Below are 16,668 nucleotides of genomic sequence, written 5' to 3' on the forward strand. Positions count from 1 at the left end.
TCCTTGATTTTCTTTTATTCCTCTTTCGTAGTTGTGAGGTATCTACCAGATTTTATTTCCTTTTGTCACTGTTATAGGATTTGCTTTTGTCTATATGGATGATCAGCGAGATACCGAGGATGCAATTCGAAGACTTGACAGGGCAGAATTTGGAAGACAGGACCGGCGGCTTCGTATTGAGTGGACAAAGGTATTTATGATGTGAGACAAATCAAGCCACCTAACGGGTTTGAATCGGACACGATGATACGCATGCGAGAGGTTCCAAATAATGGATTAATGGAACGAGACGCAATGGGAACCTCCAAGACTACCATACAATGAAATATCTTCACTTGCCTAAGTGTGATATAGTCTCTGTAAGCCTTCAAGTTCTGATCAAGACCTACTAATTTAGTGTCCTGCCTTGATTGTAATTTAATTCCACTTTGATTTTGAGTTGTTGGGATATTGTAGGAGGTGTGGATTAATGAAGTGTTGGGATATATATGTTTGGGTTCTGCCCTATTTTGCAAATATGAAAATTTTGTATACCACTTTCATTGATGATTCCATTTCACGGTCATCCAGAAATTGTATTGAGCACCTCTATGGTTCATTATATGTAAAATCAAATGACTGTCTTGATTTGCTTGGGACTATTAATATGTCAGAAGGTATGACTCTTTTAAATATTGTTGAAAACAATTGGAACCTAGCAATGGATCGTAGAATGACAGAATGTTAGCACAAAAGGACCAATAATGATTGGTATGTCAAAATTACGGTGGCTTATTCAGACGACCGCGAGGGATGTATTTTAGTGCGAAGGACAAAGGAGAGATAATGTCGATCATATACAACTGGCCAGCCAAACAGGTATTACTTGAATTTCAAGACTGTTGTTCCTTCACATAATTTACTTCATCAAACAAGGTCTGTTGACTCTGTGCTGATTTTTATGGTCACTTAGATTCTAGATTTTGCAGTGTGGGTTAGTTGTGACTCATTTATTGGTACAGTCTGCAGCCAATATCTTCAGATAATGGGTAGAGATCCTTGATTTTCTTTTATTCCTCTTTCGTAGTTGTGAGGTATCTACTAGATTTTATTTCCTTTTGTCACTGTTATAGGATTTGCTTTTGTCTATATGGATGATCAGCGAGATACCGAGGATGCAATTCGAAGACTTAACAGGGCAGAATTTGGAAGACAGGACCGGCGGCTTCGTATTGAGTGGACAAAGGTATTTATGACAGGACAAATCAAGCCACCTAACGTGGGTTTGAATCAGGACACAGTGATACGTACATGCAAAGGTTCCAGTCAATGGATTAATGGAACGAGACGCAATGGGAACCTCCAGTACCCGCCTACAATGAAATATCTTCACTTGCCTAAGTGTGATATAGTCTCTGTAAGCCTTCAAGTTCTGATCAAGACCTACTAATTTAGTGTCCTGCCTTGATTGTAATTTAATTCCACTTTGATTTTGAGTTGTTGGGATATTGTAGGAGGTGTGGATTAATGAAGTGTTGGGATATATATGTTTGGGTTCTGCCCTATTTTGCAAATATGAAAATTTTGTATACCACTTTCATTGATGATTCCATTTCACGGTCATCCAGAAATTGTATTGAGCACCTCTATGGTTCATTATATGTAAAATCAAATGACTGTCTTGATTTGCTTGGGACTATTAATATGTCAGAAGGTATGACTCTTTTAAATATTGTTGAAAACAATTGGAACCTAGCAATGGATCGTAGAATGACAGAATGTCAGCACAAAAGGACCAATGATTATACTTCGTATATTTGAATTCAATTAATCATTATGCAAAACAAAATACTTTTTTGAAATAGATTCAATATCAATGAAAGTCCAAACAATATGGACCCAAAATAATCAGTGTGGAAAAAGTAATGTAAAATACAAAGACTTCTAATTACACTCAAATAACTGGAAAAAAAAGGAGTCTTAACATCAGTTGCAATAAAATCGTATAAGATTCATATAACTATATATTTTAGGATAGTATCATTATCTCCATATGTAATTAAAAATACTTCTAATTACAGTCAAATTACAAAACAAAATGGACTCTTCACCCTATAAAATATATATATACCAAACACATACATGCTCAACATAATTTATTCCACTCCAATATATGTTTTTTTTTATTAAACTACTATAATTAAAAAATGCAGGTCATGGAGATTCAAACATACAACAAGAAGATCATGGAGTACGAAACAAAACACAATGTTTCACTGAAGAATGCACTTACAGAAATTCTCAAAAAAGAAAAGATTTATGAAGAACCAGTTTACAGTTCAATATTTGAGAACTATCAGTACGCAGCGGATGTCGCAATCAATGTGCCTATACTAAGAGAATACCATAAAGATCCAAATTATCCTATCATACAAACATCATTTGGAACATATCAAACCAAGAAAGTCGACTCAGAAAATGTTGCTGCAGGAAATGCCATACGCTATTTACAACAGATTTACAAGTTTGAAGTACTAGATGTGAACTACAACGAACTCATGACTAGACATGAAGAGCTCTACGAAGCAAATATTCAAGTAGAAGAACTTCATATGCAAATTAAAGCATTGAAAAAAGAGAATGCTTATTTAAAGGGAATAAATGAATACTTGCTTATAGGCGGACCAAATATGGAAATTGACGACCTAAGAATTCCCGAGTAAATATTCACAACCGATTGGAAGATCCAGTGTTAGGAAAACAATGTGGTTCTTAATATCCATGTTCTTAGTTTACGCAGTGAATTTTGTTATTAACATCCTAATAATGTTTATTAATAAATTCCATCTCTTTTGATTACTCCTTTGTTTTGTTTGTAGTTTTACATACACAAGTTACACAACCAGGTTTATTAGCTGGAATAGATATATAGACAAGTGTAAGAAATGGAAAAAACCCAAAAGCCAATATAACATAACAAAATTGAAAGCAAGCAGAGAATAGCCCATTTCAAATTGAAAGTAAGAAAAGAAGAAGAAGAATAGAGTCGACTTTTATATATTAGAAGGTTACAAAGAGTCATCACAATGAATTGTCAATGCCAGAAATAAGACCGATCTTATATGTAAATTTAATGAGTTTGCTTTTGTTGGCTCAAATTGAGATTCACCCCTGAGAATTATACCCGCAGCAAATCAAAAGCTAAGGCTATGAATGGGTACGGTCTGTCAAAACACTGCCTTGGAGCTTTGCTTCCAGTTCGAGGTAAGATTATTAATTGAATTTAAAAGCGGGATGTAATCTAGGAAACAAGTTTGTGTTTTGATTGTTATCATTCATTTTTTCATATTGTTCTCATTAGAAAGAAAAAAGTGGTCTGTTGAATGTTGGTTCCCGCCCCTTGCTATTGCTATGTTGAGATTGTAATATGGTTAATTTATTTTAAAATATAGAGGCGGAATTTGTCTAGCAAACAAGGTTTTCTTAGGCGGCTAATTAGAGCTCGAGGCCTATAAAGCTTATGCCTCGAGTTTATATACCCGAAAAATACCATGAGTTACTTGCGATCTTCCACACCTAAGGCCTTTTCTTTTTCAGCCCTTATATTAACAATCCCTTCAATTACACGATGAAAGTTTGAACCCATTTTACAGGACAATAATACTCTGTCAAAGAGACATTTGTTCTCTTTCTATGAAACCTTAAACTTTATTACTTATTAGTCAGATACTCAGATGACTAAGTTTAGAGGTTATAGTTTCTTTGGTTGTTACATGGCTCTTTTCCATTAATTGCTTTGATTATTTGGGTCATTGCAATATATAATCTTTCTTACTGTGATTATTGTGTATATGTTTACTACAATGTCATAGTTATTGCAAATATTTTCATCAGTATACCCAATTGTGCAAAATCAGAATATTACAAGACGACAAGATTGAACAACCCGAGTGTGACTATTCCACCGAATGGTTCTAAAGATTTCCGCCTCTTCTTTAGATGAGGTAGAAATCAGATTGGCAGTGTTAGTTATTTAAGATAGGAGACTCTGAAAGCGGCTTCGAATTGGTTAGTTCTTTAAGATAAGAGACTTTGAATGTGTCGTTATTTCGACCAGTTCGGAGACATCCCTGAGGCTGTCGTCATTACCGATAGGATCACTGGAAGATCTAAAGACTATGGTTTTGTCAGTATTACTTCTTTTTTATTTTAAACAATGATTGACTTATTATTCTTCATTTTGCTAAAAAAAAAATATTTATTTAAGTGACTTTTGGTGATCCCAAAGCTGCCAAGAGAGCCTGTCTTGACCCAAGTCCTGGGAGACGAGCAAATTGGAATTTGGCTTCACTTGGACGACCTCACCCTCCACCGCCTTATGGTAATCTTATTTCCTCATTTTTTGCAATTCATGTTGCATTTTCAGGTATGGGTATAACCTTGGGTATGCATTTGTCAACTTCACAAGTGGTGTTGGTGCAGCCAGAGTTGTAACTAGACAATTCCGTTCTTGATGGATTTCAGCTCATGAATCAAATGGAAATGGCTTTTGGCGGGCTAACCAGTAGGATTTAAACCCATTATTTTCTACTTCAGTAATATCCGACTTGCAGGGTACTGAGCACACTGAGCAAGTCTCATCTTGCGTAATGGTAATATGCTATTGACCTTTTGTTCATATTCTGATTTTTGCTGGAACCTGTTCATTTTCTCAAGGCTTTAATAATGGCTACAAACAGAATCTCACAAAGCATACTGCATGTTACGACAAGTCCAATATCAGGTGGCAGATCACTTCCAGGGAATATGCAGAATACTTCTATAAAGTAGCCAACTACACTCGATGACAGTTTGACATTGTATATATGTACTATATAGTATATACACATGACAACCAAGCTTAAGGGAAGCACTCCAGTAAAGTTCTTCCAGGCTTCTTGGTGGAATAATGCCACAACCAGAGATCCTTCCGAGTCCCACATTCCACCATCAACTCCACGTAGTGTTATAACCTTTCCAGATTCTAACAAGTATCAGCAGGTACAAAGCCTCATTTAAATGTCCAGAAAGTTTATTCAAGTGGAATGATGTGGCACATGATTTTAAGCAGGAGAATATATTCACTTATAATTCTTATGGGCTTCGCGCTCTTTAAGTTTTATGAAGGAGTCCCCATGGTTTGGTGCACTCTTAACCTTAGCTTATAAGGATTTTATCTCAAGTTCTTGAATTCATAGCCTAGAAGGATTTTTTAATATTCTACGTTCTTCCAAAAAGTATTAGTAGTAACGCATTTTCGATTTGTGGTACTTTTTGTGCATGTTGTTCAAGTAGTGGGAATGGGGTAACATGATGTGATTTGGTAGAACACAGTTTCAGCGTTGTTGCTAAATAACTTTTAATAGGGCATGTTGATTTCACTTTGCATACTGTGTATTGGATTTCAATGACCATGTTTTAAGTGCCATGTGTTCAGAAACTAAAGAAGAAAGAAAGACCTATTAAACTTCTTTTTATACCCCATTCTTATTTTTTTGATGATTTATTCATTTTATCATTTATCTGATTTTATGACTTCGAAATTGAAAAAAAAAAAAGCTTATTATGAAATGCTAACTATCATTGTTTGTGTTGAATTGATTTGGGGTCTAAGTGTCTGTGACAATGGAACCAAATCAAACAGTTTAGTGACACATTTAATTGACCTTTTCACCTATGAATAAACTAATAGGTAATCTAAATTTTCAGTAAAATAGGTGTTTGACGTGTGTCAAATATGGCAGCTCTAAATGAGGCATTAACTGCGAAAAGTCCAAATGACCGGCCGGGCTATAACACTGATTGGGTGGAGAAGTACACAATTCCAGCTTTTGCTCAAGAATTATCCATGAACCCCCGGATGTTCCGATGCGGATCAACGGACTAACAAGCTTAACATGTTTCAATTGAAGCCGCATCAACAACAAATGTCACCTCACCCACGGGAACAAATAAAGCCCGAGAACAACAACTTTCGATCACAAAGCATGAGTCGGAGCAATATAATTATTGAAAGGGAGTATTTTTTTTTTTGTAATACTCATAAGATGGTACCTTGGACGCACCAGTGGTCGCTCGCCACTTTTCATGCACCCAGTTCACTGTCTCGAAGTTTCTTTTGTCGGTGCATCCCATTGGTCAGTTGTTTGTTTATTGTTTGAAGCACTCAATTAAAGACAACCTGATCCGACATGCATTACCTTAGAGTACTTTATATTATGTTAATACGTTGAAGAAATCCATTCGCTTTTGTGGTAGTACAAATTTAATGTTATATTTATTTATATTTTTGTATGAAGAATGTTTTGTGGTGTATTGGAATCCTTTCATTTGTTTAAAGAAATCTGTTCATTCTTTTACCTTAATTGATTGATATAGGTTTTCAACCATAAGTTCAAGTGGGATAATACTATATATGGTAAAGTCTGTAATATAACACATGCTAGGATTCAGGTGAATTTATTTTTCATTTAGTTTTTCTTAATTAATCATCGGCTAGATTTAAAACTCTGTGTTTTTCCTGGAACAAAATTTGAACTTATGATTGGTGATATTGCGGGAGGGAGAAACCCGACGAAGAATTTTGACTATTCATGGTTTGCATGCCACAATCGACGAGTTCTTGCTCACCAGTGTAGTTACACCGCCTAGAAATGGAGCCGAAGTCTACCCATGATCAACTCCGTTTTTGATTGGAAGACAAGCTAGGTTTTGTCGTTGAAGGTGTTGTTAATGGTTTCTTTGTTCACAATTCATCACTAGGTATGGGGACCATAGGTTTTTTGATGTGCTACTTCTTAATGTAGCGCAACTCCTATATGATTTTCTGCTCAGGCATAAACCCTTTCTTTCTCATATTATTTTTGCTTTCCAGTGGTTAAAACCAACATGACTACAAGTCTTGATTTAAATTATTACTCTCTCTCTCTCAAATTTGCTATTATAAGCTTTGACATGTAGCCGTGTTGGTTTAATTTTCTTTTATCTTGATAGAAAGATTCTTTTTTTCTTTTGACAGTAAAATCATTTGGAACTGAAGGACGAAAGAAGGATGGCCAACAGGTTCCTTCAAGTGACAAGGTGTATGAGTACATACTCTTCCGTGGAAGTGACATCAAGGTACAATATATTTGTTCAGAATTGTTGCTGAAAATTGAATATGTAATTCTTTCTCATTCAATGGTAGCTTGATGTAAGGTTGTTCAGGCGTAGGGTTTTATATATGAAAGAAAATGTTGGTAGTTTGTTCATTGTTCACTCTCTGTAAAATGGGCAAATCGAAAAATCTTTGTGTTGAGTTTGTAGGAACATGTATATAGAGAAAAAACTACAATTAAGATAGAGGCCCCATTAAGATATATGTAGCCTTTTAGATATCCAAAGCTCAAGAACCAGTTCTTCGCTTCTAACTTATGAACTGAACTAAAGGTATCAAAAGCTAGATGCCATGGACCCTTTCCATAAGCAAAGGTCATGGACCAGTTTGTCAGCTTCTCATTTATGAACTGAACTCATGGTGCAAAATTTGTTATGACATGCAGCTCTCACAATTCTAAGAATTTAATTAGGAAGAGAACTTTTATGATGATTTGTTTTATATTTATCAGACTTGAATGGGATAAGTATAATTTCCTCAAGCCAGTTACATTTATGTCAGTTAAACATCAATTAAGTGCTTTATTGATTAAGTGCTTTATTGAATGTGTTGGTGACATTCATTGTAGTTGTATCTATACCCTTAGTGTGGACACATCCTCTTCGGGGCGCAGTTGCTCTACTGCCACCAGCTAAACACCTTTTGAATTGATCCAGTTTACCACTAAATGACGTTTGTAGTTGATGACAGGTCATTGTTTCTGTAATGACCATACTTAAGTTTGTGTCCGTGTGCAATCAGTAACACTTTCTTTTTTGTATGATAGGCGTAACACTAGCGCTCTAGATACGCCTGCCCCTAGGCCCATTGCCTATTCTCAAGGTTTAACTATTGTGCCTCAAGACTAGAGGCGCCTAGGCACACCCCCAGAGTCTAGCCAGCGACTTTAAATGAATGCATATAGAGTCTTGGTATATAGTCTCACTTCAAAGCCATGATCACCGGTGAGCATCATCAAACCTTTGCAGCTTTGTTAGCAACAACAACAAAGTTCTATTTAAGTTTTGCATCATAGTTACGTATTTCATTCGACAATAAGAAAGTGGGCAAAGCCCTCAAAATAATTCCCCAGCATAAATTGTGCCCTCCAAAGTTTTGGTTCATATATAACCAAACCCAAACACGTTACCCAAGTAGTCATGCAGATTGCTGACCTAGGTTTACTCGAAGGAGTTACCAAGCAAGAAGTAAATAAACTTAACAAATATATACAGTTATTTGTACGTCTGTATAGATTTTTTTTTATAGGAATCGTCTGTATAGATAAATGCATATGGATACTGTGATGCATGTATACATGAATCAATATAACCAGCAAACAAAATGTAGTGAGAAGGAGATAAAGAATGCCTCACAGGATTCACAGGTCAGAAATGAATAAATAGCATAAGAAAGCACAAGATGCACTCTGAACGTAATTAAGTAAAACGTAATGCAAAATTGTTAAAGAGAAACATACTTCCTCAATGCAAAACAAGGAGGCCGCACTGATAAAAGTTGTAGGGACAACGATCCACCTGCAGTCGTAGTCCCAAAGTATGACCGGAAGGGTGAGATGCCAAAGCACTAAAAACCTTGAGGTCAAGCGAGTGTAAGAGAGAGGAATTGGGATACCAATGAGCTATTCATAGATAGCAATTCCTTCATGAAAACAAGTAAATTTGGATTCCTACAGTGCATTGAGCCTACCATAAGCCAAAGCATAATCAAATCGTATGACTATAATAAAGTGCTTTGCTAGGCCAAGATGGATATACCAAGAGGTCTCGCTTTGAATCCTCCAAAGGTAGCATTTGAAGGCTCTGTGAAATAAATTCTATGATAGATGCAGCATGGACGATCCTTTGAGTCAAGAACAATGGTAAGTCATCTTCTTCAAGCAAATCCTTTCATTTATCCAATATCAAATTGATTATGTTCGACGTGATTTGTAGTTGAATCACACTAGAGCATTAGTTGGATGAGGCAGTGGTCAGTGTCACCGTGGTCACCACAGTAAGTTTCTGCACCAAATAATGACCTTTTGGAAAAGTAAATGAGTAATTGACATCATATTATCGTTACATATGGAATCACAGAGCTAAACTCTAAGTAGACGTCTAGAAAAACTCTGACAGCAATGTAGTCTATACAATTACAAGTACAATTTCTTGATGACCACTATATCATTTACTTTTGAGTGTGTGTATATTAATTATGTGCTAATATTTCAAGCTACTGTTGGTTTGGATAAAAAGTTATACACTTTTGATTTAGGAAGTAGAAGGCCCACATTCTGTATACCTTACGAGACACCTTTTTCTTCTTTGGCATTTAGAGATGATGGTTGGATACTCGCTGTTGGAACTAATAATGGCCGAGTGGTATTCTATGATGTTCGAGGGAAACCACAGCCTATCACTGCTCTTCGTGTTTATAGTAATTCAGAGGTAAAACTCTGACAATAATGTTATCTATGCATTAGCCATAAAAAATGTATGCATTACACGTACTAGAACAAAATTTGAGAGCTTGCAATCTCTTAAAAAAAAATAGAAAAACATAAACTCTTCAAACAAAATATGCAATGAATCATTAGCTATCAATATACATATATTATTTATTCAAGTGGACTTTAGGCTTTTGAGTCATTAGCTATTTATGTAGCAAGTCCGGCCATAAGCCGGGCCAAATGGCTAGTATATATATAATACCCAACTTTCCAGGAACCCCTTCCCCACTGTGGAGTAGCTGAGTAAGCATTTTTTTTTTTTATTTCCCTATAACCACAATTTAGAAGCACCTCCCGCACTGAAATGGAAATTAGAACAAACTCTCCCCTTATTAATAATCTAGAAAAATCTCCCTCAGATCATTGAAATTATATAATTATCCACATTAAAAAAAAAAAAAAAAAAAAAAAGAATAGTCACCCTTATGTCACTGAAGTTGTATAATTAGCCCCCCTTACACACTATCATCGATTAGACATTTTATTTTATTTCCCTATTTGTACAATTTAGAAGCACCTCCTTCACTAAAATTAGAACAAGCTACCTACTACCTATCAATCTCGAGAGATGGGTTTGAAGACTTAAAAAAAAAATGATGCGTAGCACAGTTTGCATATTTATTTTAGTGGTTTGTGACTTTTAGAGCCGGGAGTAAGAGTGTCAATGGGTACCCGTTTAACCATAACAAGAGCTGTAATTGTAGAAAAAATCATAATTACAGTTCCTAATTTTATGAATCATTTAAAAATATGTACTAAAAAGCCCAGACCAGAATTGGAACTGAATGATTTTTTAAACAAAAAAATTGGATTGGAACCGAAACCGAAATCGAATGTTATTGTATTTTTAACATAAAAAATATCTAAATAAAATATATAAAAACTCAAAACGTTCATTTATATATTACTAAATTATATTTATTAGTGTAATATGTAGTTTTATGGTATTTAATGTTATAAATAATATAAAAATATAGCTTATAATCTTTATTGAATGACATATTTAGATATATATTATAGTTATACCCTCTTGGCTCTATTTTTCAAGGCTTCACAAAGTCTCCACTTTTTTGTAAACTCTGCTACTAATTACGAAAAAAAAATCCAAATCCTTAGATATATATATTATAGATATACCCTCACTAATCTATTTTTTGGAGCACTGACAGAGACTCAAGTTTTTTCTAATTACGAAAAAGTATTATATAAATAAAGAAACAATCTCATCTAGAGTTTCACAGAGTCTCCAACTTTTCCTAAACAATATAGCTAATTACGAAAAAAAAAAAAAACCAGAGACAAAAAACTAAATTGCTAAAAACAATAGTTTCATCCAAAAACGATTTTCCTATAATTTTTACGTCACAAAGAATAGTTTCCACACTAATCTCAGGTGAAGTTTAATATAACAAAGTTTCTTTCTAGAAAATGACAATAAAACTTTGAAAGAACAAAGGAAAAAATGAATTGAGTTGCTTTAATATTTGTTAACCACACATGTGACTCAGAAAAAAGGAAAAAAAAAAGTAAACTAATCATAAAATAAGTAACAGTGTACACCCAAAACAAATAAAATCGTAATATATTGACTTAACAAATAAAGTTGGATCAATTTAATGTATCATCCACTGTGGGATTTAAAAATTTAGTTATAGTTAAGGATTTTAAAAATTATAATTCTGGCCACAATAATTACGACATATTCCAATTAAATTTCTGAATTTTAGAATTTCCAATTTTAGCGGAATAACGAGATTCAGTTAAAACGGACGTTAACTTAAATAAATTATATAACTATTGATTTAGTTAAAGTAGACGTTGGGCTTAAATAAATTATATACCAAACCAAAACAAAACAAATTACACATGAAAAATTAAATTATATAAAAAATAACATCACAAAATATATAATAGAAAATAAAAAAAAAAAAAAAAAAAAAAAAACAAAACAAATATATAATACTGCATGAAACTAACGTCAAAGAACAATTAACAAGAAACATAAATTAAACTAGATGCAAATGCATCGAACCGAACTAACCTCAAATAATATTTAACGGGAAATCAGAAATTTGATACACATGCAAGCATTAAACTAATCTTAAAAAGTAAATAATGGACAATCGGAATATGGATACAACTGCATTAAACTAACCTCAAAGAATAATTAACGGGAAATCAAAATTTGGATGCAAATACATCGAACTAACATCAAAAAATAATTATCGGGAAATCGGAAACTGGATGCAAATGCATTAAACTAACCATCAGAGATTAAATTAACGGGAAATCGGAAACTAGATGCAACTGTATTGAATAACTAGCTTAAAAAAAAATTAATTATAAATTGGAAACATGATGTAAATGTGTGAAATTAATGTTAAAAAATAATTAACGAGAAATCGAAAACAGGATGCAACTACACGTAACTAATTTCAAAAAATAAATTGGATGCAAATGCATTAAACTAACCTCAAGAAATAATTAACGAAAAATCGGAAACTGGATGCAAATTCATTGAACTAACCTCAAACAATAATTAATGGAAAATTAGAAACTAGATGCAAATACAACCTCATCGAATAATAAACGAGAAATCGAAAATTGGATGCAAATGTATTAAATTAATATCAAAGAATGATTAACGGGAAATCGGAAATTGGATGCAAATGCATTGAACTGACCTCGAATAACAATTAACAGGAAATTGGATGCAAATGCATTGAACTAATTGCAAAGAATAATTAACAAGAAATCTGAAACTGGATACAACTGCATTGAACTAACCTCAAAAAATAAATAATAGAAAATCAGAAACTGGATGCAAATGCATTGAACTAACCCCAAAATATAATTGTGTTATATGTTGTGAGAATGTCTCGATAAGTATAGTTTTGCATTTAAAACGGTGTTTATCTTATCTTTTTTCGTATGATTGGGAACACCTTGCTATTCAATTAGCTTCAATATGAACTTTGTCTTATTAGACAATCTCACAAAACTTAAATCAAACTTCTATTATTAAACAACAAAATGAAGGTGAAGGGTACGGTTTTATCAATGACGAGTTATTTTTTTTTTAATAGAGAGTACGTGGGGTTTTATCAATGGATAAGTGATCAATATAATATTTGTATATAATAATTATGCATATATAGTTGCATATATTTTTCAGAATAATTAATATGACAGGATCCGTTCGTAGATAATATATGAAGATTCCACATAGTAAGTCAGGTATAATTTAAAGAATAATTAATGGGAAATCGGAAACTGGATAATCTTTAATAATCCCATATAGTAAATCAAACATAATTTATTTTTATGTCATGTTTGCAAGGATACTACAAATGGATCAGTAGAAAGTTGGTATTACACACCACATTGGATAATTAAAAGGAAATCGAAAACTAGGATTCAAATACATTGAACCGAGCTCAAAGAGTAATTAACGAAAAATCAGAAACTTTATGCAAATGCAATAAACTAAACTCAAAAAGTAATTAACTAGAAATCGGAAACTAAATGCAACTGCATTAAACTAACGTTAGAGAATAACTAACGGGAAATTAGAAATTGAAACAAATCCTTGAAAAATATTTAACGGGAAATCGGAAACGGTATGCAAAAATGCATCAAACAAATCTCAAATAATAATTAACGGTGAATCGAAACCGATGCAAATAATGCATTGAACTAACATAAAAAAATAATTAACAGAAAATCAAAAATTGAATGCAATTGCATTGAACTAACCTCATAAAATAATTGGCGGGAAATCAGAAACTAGATGCAAATGTATTGAAATAACCTCAAATAATAGTTAATGGGAAATCAGAAACTGGATGAAATTGCATTAAACTAACCTCAAAGTATAAATAATTAGAAATCATAAACTAGATGCAGATGTATTGAACTAACCTCAAAGAGTTATTAATGAGAAGTCGAAAACTGGATGCAAATGCAATGAACTTTTCTAAAGACTAATTAACGAAACATCGAAAAATAGATGCAACTGTACTAAAGTAACCTCAATGAATAATTAACTGGAAATCATAAATTTGATACAACTGCATTATTAAACAAATCTCAAAAAATAATTAACGGAAAATCAGAAACTGGATGCAACTGCATTAAACTAAAATCATAGATTAACTATAGGCCGAAAAATCAGAAATTGGATGCAATATCCTTGATGAATATTTAACGGGAAATCGGAAATTGGATGCAAATGCATTGAAATAACCTCAAAGAATAGTTGACTGGAAATCAGAAATCGGATGTAACTGCATCAAACTACCCTCAAAGCATAAATAACTAGAAATTGGAAGCTAGATGCGAACTAACCTCGAAAAATAATTAACGGAAAATCAGAAACTTGATGTAGATGTATTGAACTAACCTCAAAGAGTAATTAATTGGAAATTTGAACATGGATGCAAATGCAATGAACTAGTCTCAAAGAGTAATTAACGAAACATTGAAAACTATATACAACTGCATTGAATTAACCTTAATGAATAACTATCGGAAAATCGTAAACTTGGTGCAACTGCACTGAACTAACATCAAAGAATAATTAATGGAAAATCAGAAACTTGATATAACTACATTGAATTAACCTCAAAAAATAATTAATAGGAAATCGAAAACTAGATACAACTATATTGAACTAGCATCAAAAAATAATTAACGTAAAATCAGAAACTTGATGCAAATGCATTGAACTAACCCCGAAACATAATTGTATTATATGTAGGGAGAATATAATGTCTCGACAAGTATAGTTTTGCATTTTAAATAGTGTTTATTATAATTCTTTTATTACGATTGAGAATGTCTTGCTAGTCAAGTAGCTTCAATATTATCTTCGTCACATTGGACATTTTCACAAAATTTCAATCAAACTTCTATTATTAAACCTAACAACAAAAATAAGTCGATGAGTTTTATCAAAGTTTGGTGTTTTCTTTTTATAGAGAGTGGTGCAAGAAATTTGAATGAGTGATTAATATAATTTGCATATCTCATAGATCTATATAGTTGCTAATATTTTTTTAAATAATTTAATATAATGACACCCGTTCGTAGGACAGGTTCGAAAGCTAGTAATTACTTATATCAATATTTAAAAACCGACTCATTCAGGTAGTATTTTTGTGTTTTAGTGCATAATTTTTAATAAGACCAATAAAAAAATTGTGTGCAAATAGTAAATTTCTTAAGAACCGAAATGAAGAACCGTAACCGGAAATACTCGCTAGGAACTAGTGGTTATGAATAAGGTTCCACAATTTTAAGAACTGCAAATATCAGGAACTACAAAATTAAATGGTTCTTGGTTCTTACAATACTGAGAACCAGACCATTGACACCCTAGCCGGAAGCCCCGAAAGTCTAGATCTCTGAACACCATATAGTGTAGGGAAGAGAAAAACAATGAACAAAATAAAAACACTTCTCTCTTAGCTTAGTTACTTCACGATTAAATAACTTCATTACAAATATTAATCAAAGAACACAAGGGTATCGGCCAAAATTGGACTTTAGTGTGGTAGAGTTTGATAAAACTGGAGATAATAAGGACCTAATTATGCCAAATATAATGTCTGTATAATTTTTAAGTACTTATATTATTGCAAGACCGCGCGGCAAACAAAGTCTATTTGATTCAATGCATAAACAACTTGAACTAAAGGACTGTTCAATACAGCAAGATTTAGTTAAAGGTATACCTATATGCTTCACTTTTATTTAATAGATCAAACTTATTCTGCCGTAAAACATGAATGAATCCTTCAACCGGATTCATAATACAATGATGATCTTATAATTATATTAGACTACTCCTTCCGGCTTCAACTAGCCTGGCTAGTATCTTAAGGGCAGAAGACAACCCTATAATTACCTCCACCAGGGCAGGTAAATGTACTCGAAGGATCATCTTGAGGATAACTATAAGCGTCTGGGCACCTTTCCTTGAAGAACCTTGAATAATTTGTAGGTCCACAGCTGCCTTGCCCATTAGTGCAACAGTACTCATTTGTCTTAAAAACAGTGCACGGGTTGTTGCACCCACCTGGTGCCCTCAACTCATTTGGACATTGCCCATTGATATCAGCTGAACATCTTATACCTCTACAACCACCTGTTGGGCTGAAATCCATGGGTATGTTGAATCCATCAACTAGAGAGATATCGAAAAAGTCTAAGCCACTGAATTGATTTAACGCATATTCGGCTAGAGTGTTAGGAGGTTGACCAAAGCCTTGACAACTTAGAAGTCCGCCACAGTCGCCAGTTTCACAGCGTCCGCGACCACTCCCATCAAAGTTGCAATTAGTGCGTCCCCAAATGCGAGCCCCTGCGGTTCCAGCGTTTACATTGATGGTCCACGATTGGCCTGAATTGAGTTGTTGGCCACCACCTGGTACGGCTGCGGCCCAAACTGTATATGGGCATTGATTTCGAATCTCAAAGGTGGCTGCATGGACTACTGTGAAGAGAACAGCAGAGAAGAGGAAGAAGCAAATGGAATTCCTAGAGGAGCTCATTGTGAAGATGGATAAATTAGAATGGATAGGTATGTGTGTGGAGGTGAGGAGGTATTTATAGTGTTCGAGGCTGCATTTTGTGCTATAATTGCCAAAAATTGACGTCACTATATTACAGTGTAATGTGTCAACACTTGGAGCGATTTTCTTGACTTGGCCTGATTATGACCTCAACATGCAAGAGAAACCTATAATAGTTGATTTGTGACTATTCTACTAGAGATCAAGAAATCAGTTACATCCCTGCCAAACTTGTGGATTTCCCTAGTCCCCTAGTTATCACAAAATTGTACAAGCAAGAACGGTCTTTTGTGCAAGTTGATTTTTAGTTTTCACATACAATTTGAGTTTCGGCTCATTTGGTGGTAAACATGAACAACACATTGTCTGTTTTGCAGTACCTAGCCATTAGGCTAAATAGGTCCAATGGTGCACCACTCCACCAAATA

The 16,668-nt window shown here is 33.8% G+C and overlaps 2 protein-coding genes and 2 long non-coding RNA genes across 5 annotated transcripts; 3 read left to right on the forward strand and 1 right to left on the reverse strand.

Annotated features, from left to right (window-relative positions):
* The first annotated feature begins 328 nt into the window (after positions 1-328).
* LOC147513632 (uncharacterized) lies at positions 329-1,670 on the forward strand. Of its 2 annotated transcripts, XM_086599548.1 has the most exons (3): positions 728-858; positions 953-1,028; positions 1,113-1,670. In XM_086599548.1, exons 1-3 carry the CDS (start codon positions 793-795, stop codon positions 1,427-1,429), a joined length of 459 nt encoding a protein of 152 aa, XP_086455674.1. In that variant the 5' UTR covers positions 728-792; the 3' UTR covers positions 1,430-1,670. The 2 variants fall into 2 exon arrangements, 1 of the variants encoding a protein (XP_086455674.1); XR_015217399.1 differs by lacking the exon at positions 953-1,028 and having other exon boundaries at positions 329-858.
* A 2,677-nt stretch (positions 1,671-4,347) lies between these two features.
* On the forward strand, positions 4,348-5,788 carry LOC147513633 (uncharacterized). Its single transcript, XR_015217400.1, has 3 exons — positions 4,348-4,631; positions 4,719-5,019; positions 5,728-5,788. It is a non-coding gene; the product is annotated as an uncharacterized LOC147513633 (long non-coding RNA).
* Positions 5,789-6,720: 932 nt separating this feature from the next.
* LOC147513634 (uncharacterized) lies at positions 6,721-9,714 on the forward strand. The gene is made up of 3 exons (XR_015217401.1): positions 6,721-6,852; positions 7,037-7,137; positions 9,492-9,714. It is a non-coding gene; the product is annotated as an uncharacterized LOC147513634 (long non-coding RNA).
* Positions 9,715-15,383: 5,669 nt separating this feature from the next.
* LOC147513635 (protein P21-like) lies at positions 15,384-16,257 on the reverse strand. The gene has a single exon (XM_086596803.1). It carries the CDS (start codon positions 16,217-16,219, stop codon positions 15,545-15,547), a length of 675 nt encoding a protein of 224 aa, XP_086452929.1. The 5' UTR covers positions 16,220-16,257; the 3' UTR covers positions 15,384-15,544.
* Positions 16,258-16,668: the final 411 nt, after the last annotated feature.

This window comes from Coptis chinensis, chromosome 3, assembly GCF_015680905.1.
Source record: "Coptis chinensis isolate HL-2020 chromosome 3, ASM1568090v1, whole genome shotgun sequence".
Lineage (NCBI taxonomy): Eukaryota > Viridiplantae > Streptophyta > Magnoliopsida > Ranunculales > Ranunculaceae > Coptis > Coptis chinensis.

Coding starts and splice junctions, on each gene's coding strand:
- LOC147513632 (XM_086599548.1), top strand. CDS start 793: ATGTATTTTAGTGCGAAGGACAAAGGAGAGATAATGTCGATCATATAC. Junction 859..952: donor ACAACTGGCCAGCCAAACAG/GTATTACTTGAA, acceptor ATGGTCACTTAG/ATTCTAGATTTTGCAGTGTG. Junction 1,029..1,112: donor CCAATATCTTCAGATAATGG/GTAGAGATCCTT, acceptor TCACTGTTATAG/GATTTGCTTTTGTCTATATG.
- LOC147513635 (XM_086596803.1), bottom strand. CDS start 16,219: ATGAGCTCCTCTAGGAATTCCATTTGCTTCTTCCTCTTCTCTGCTGTT.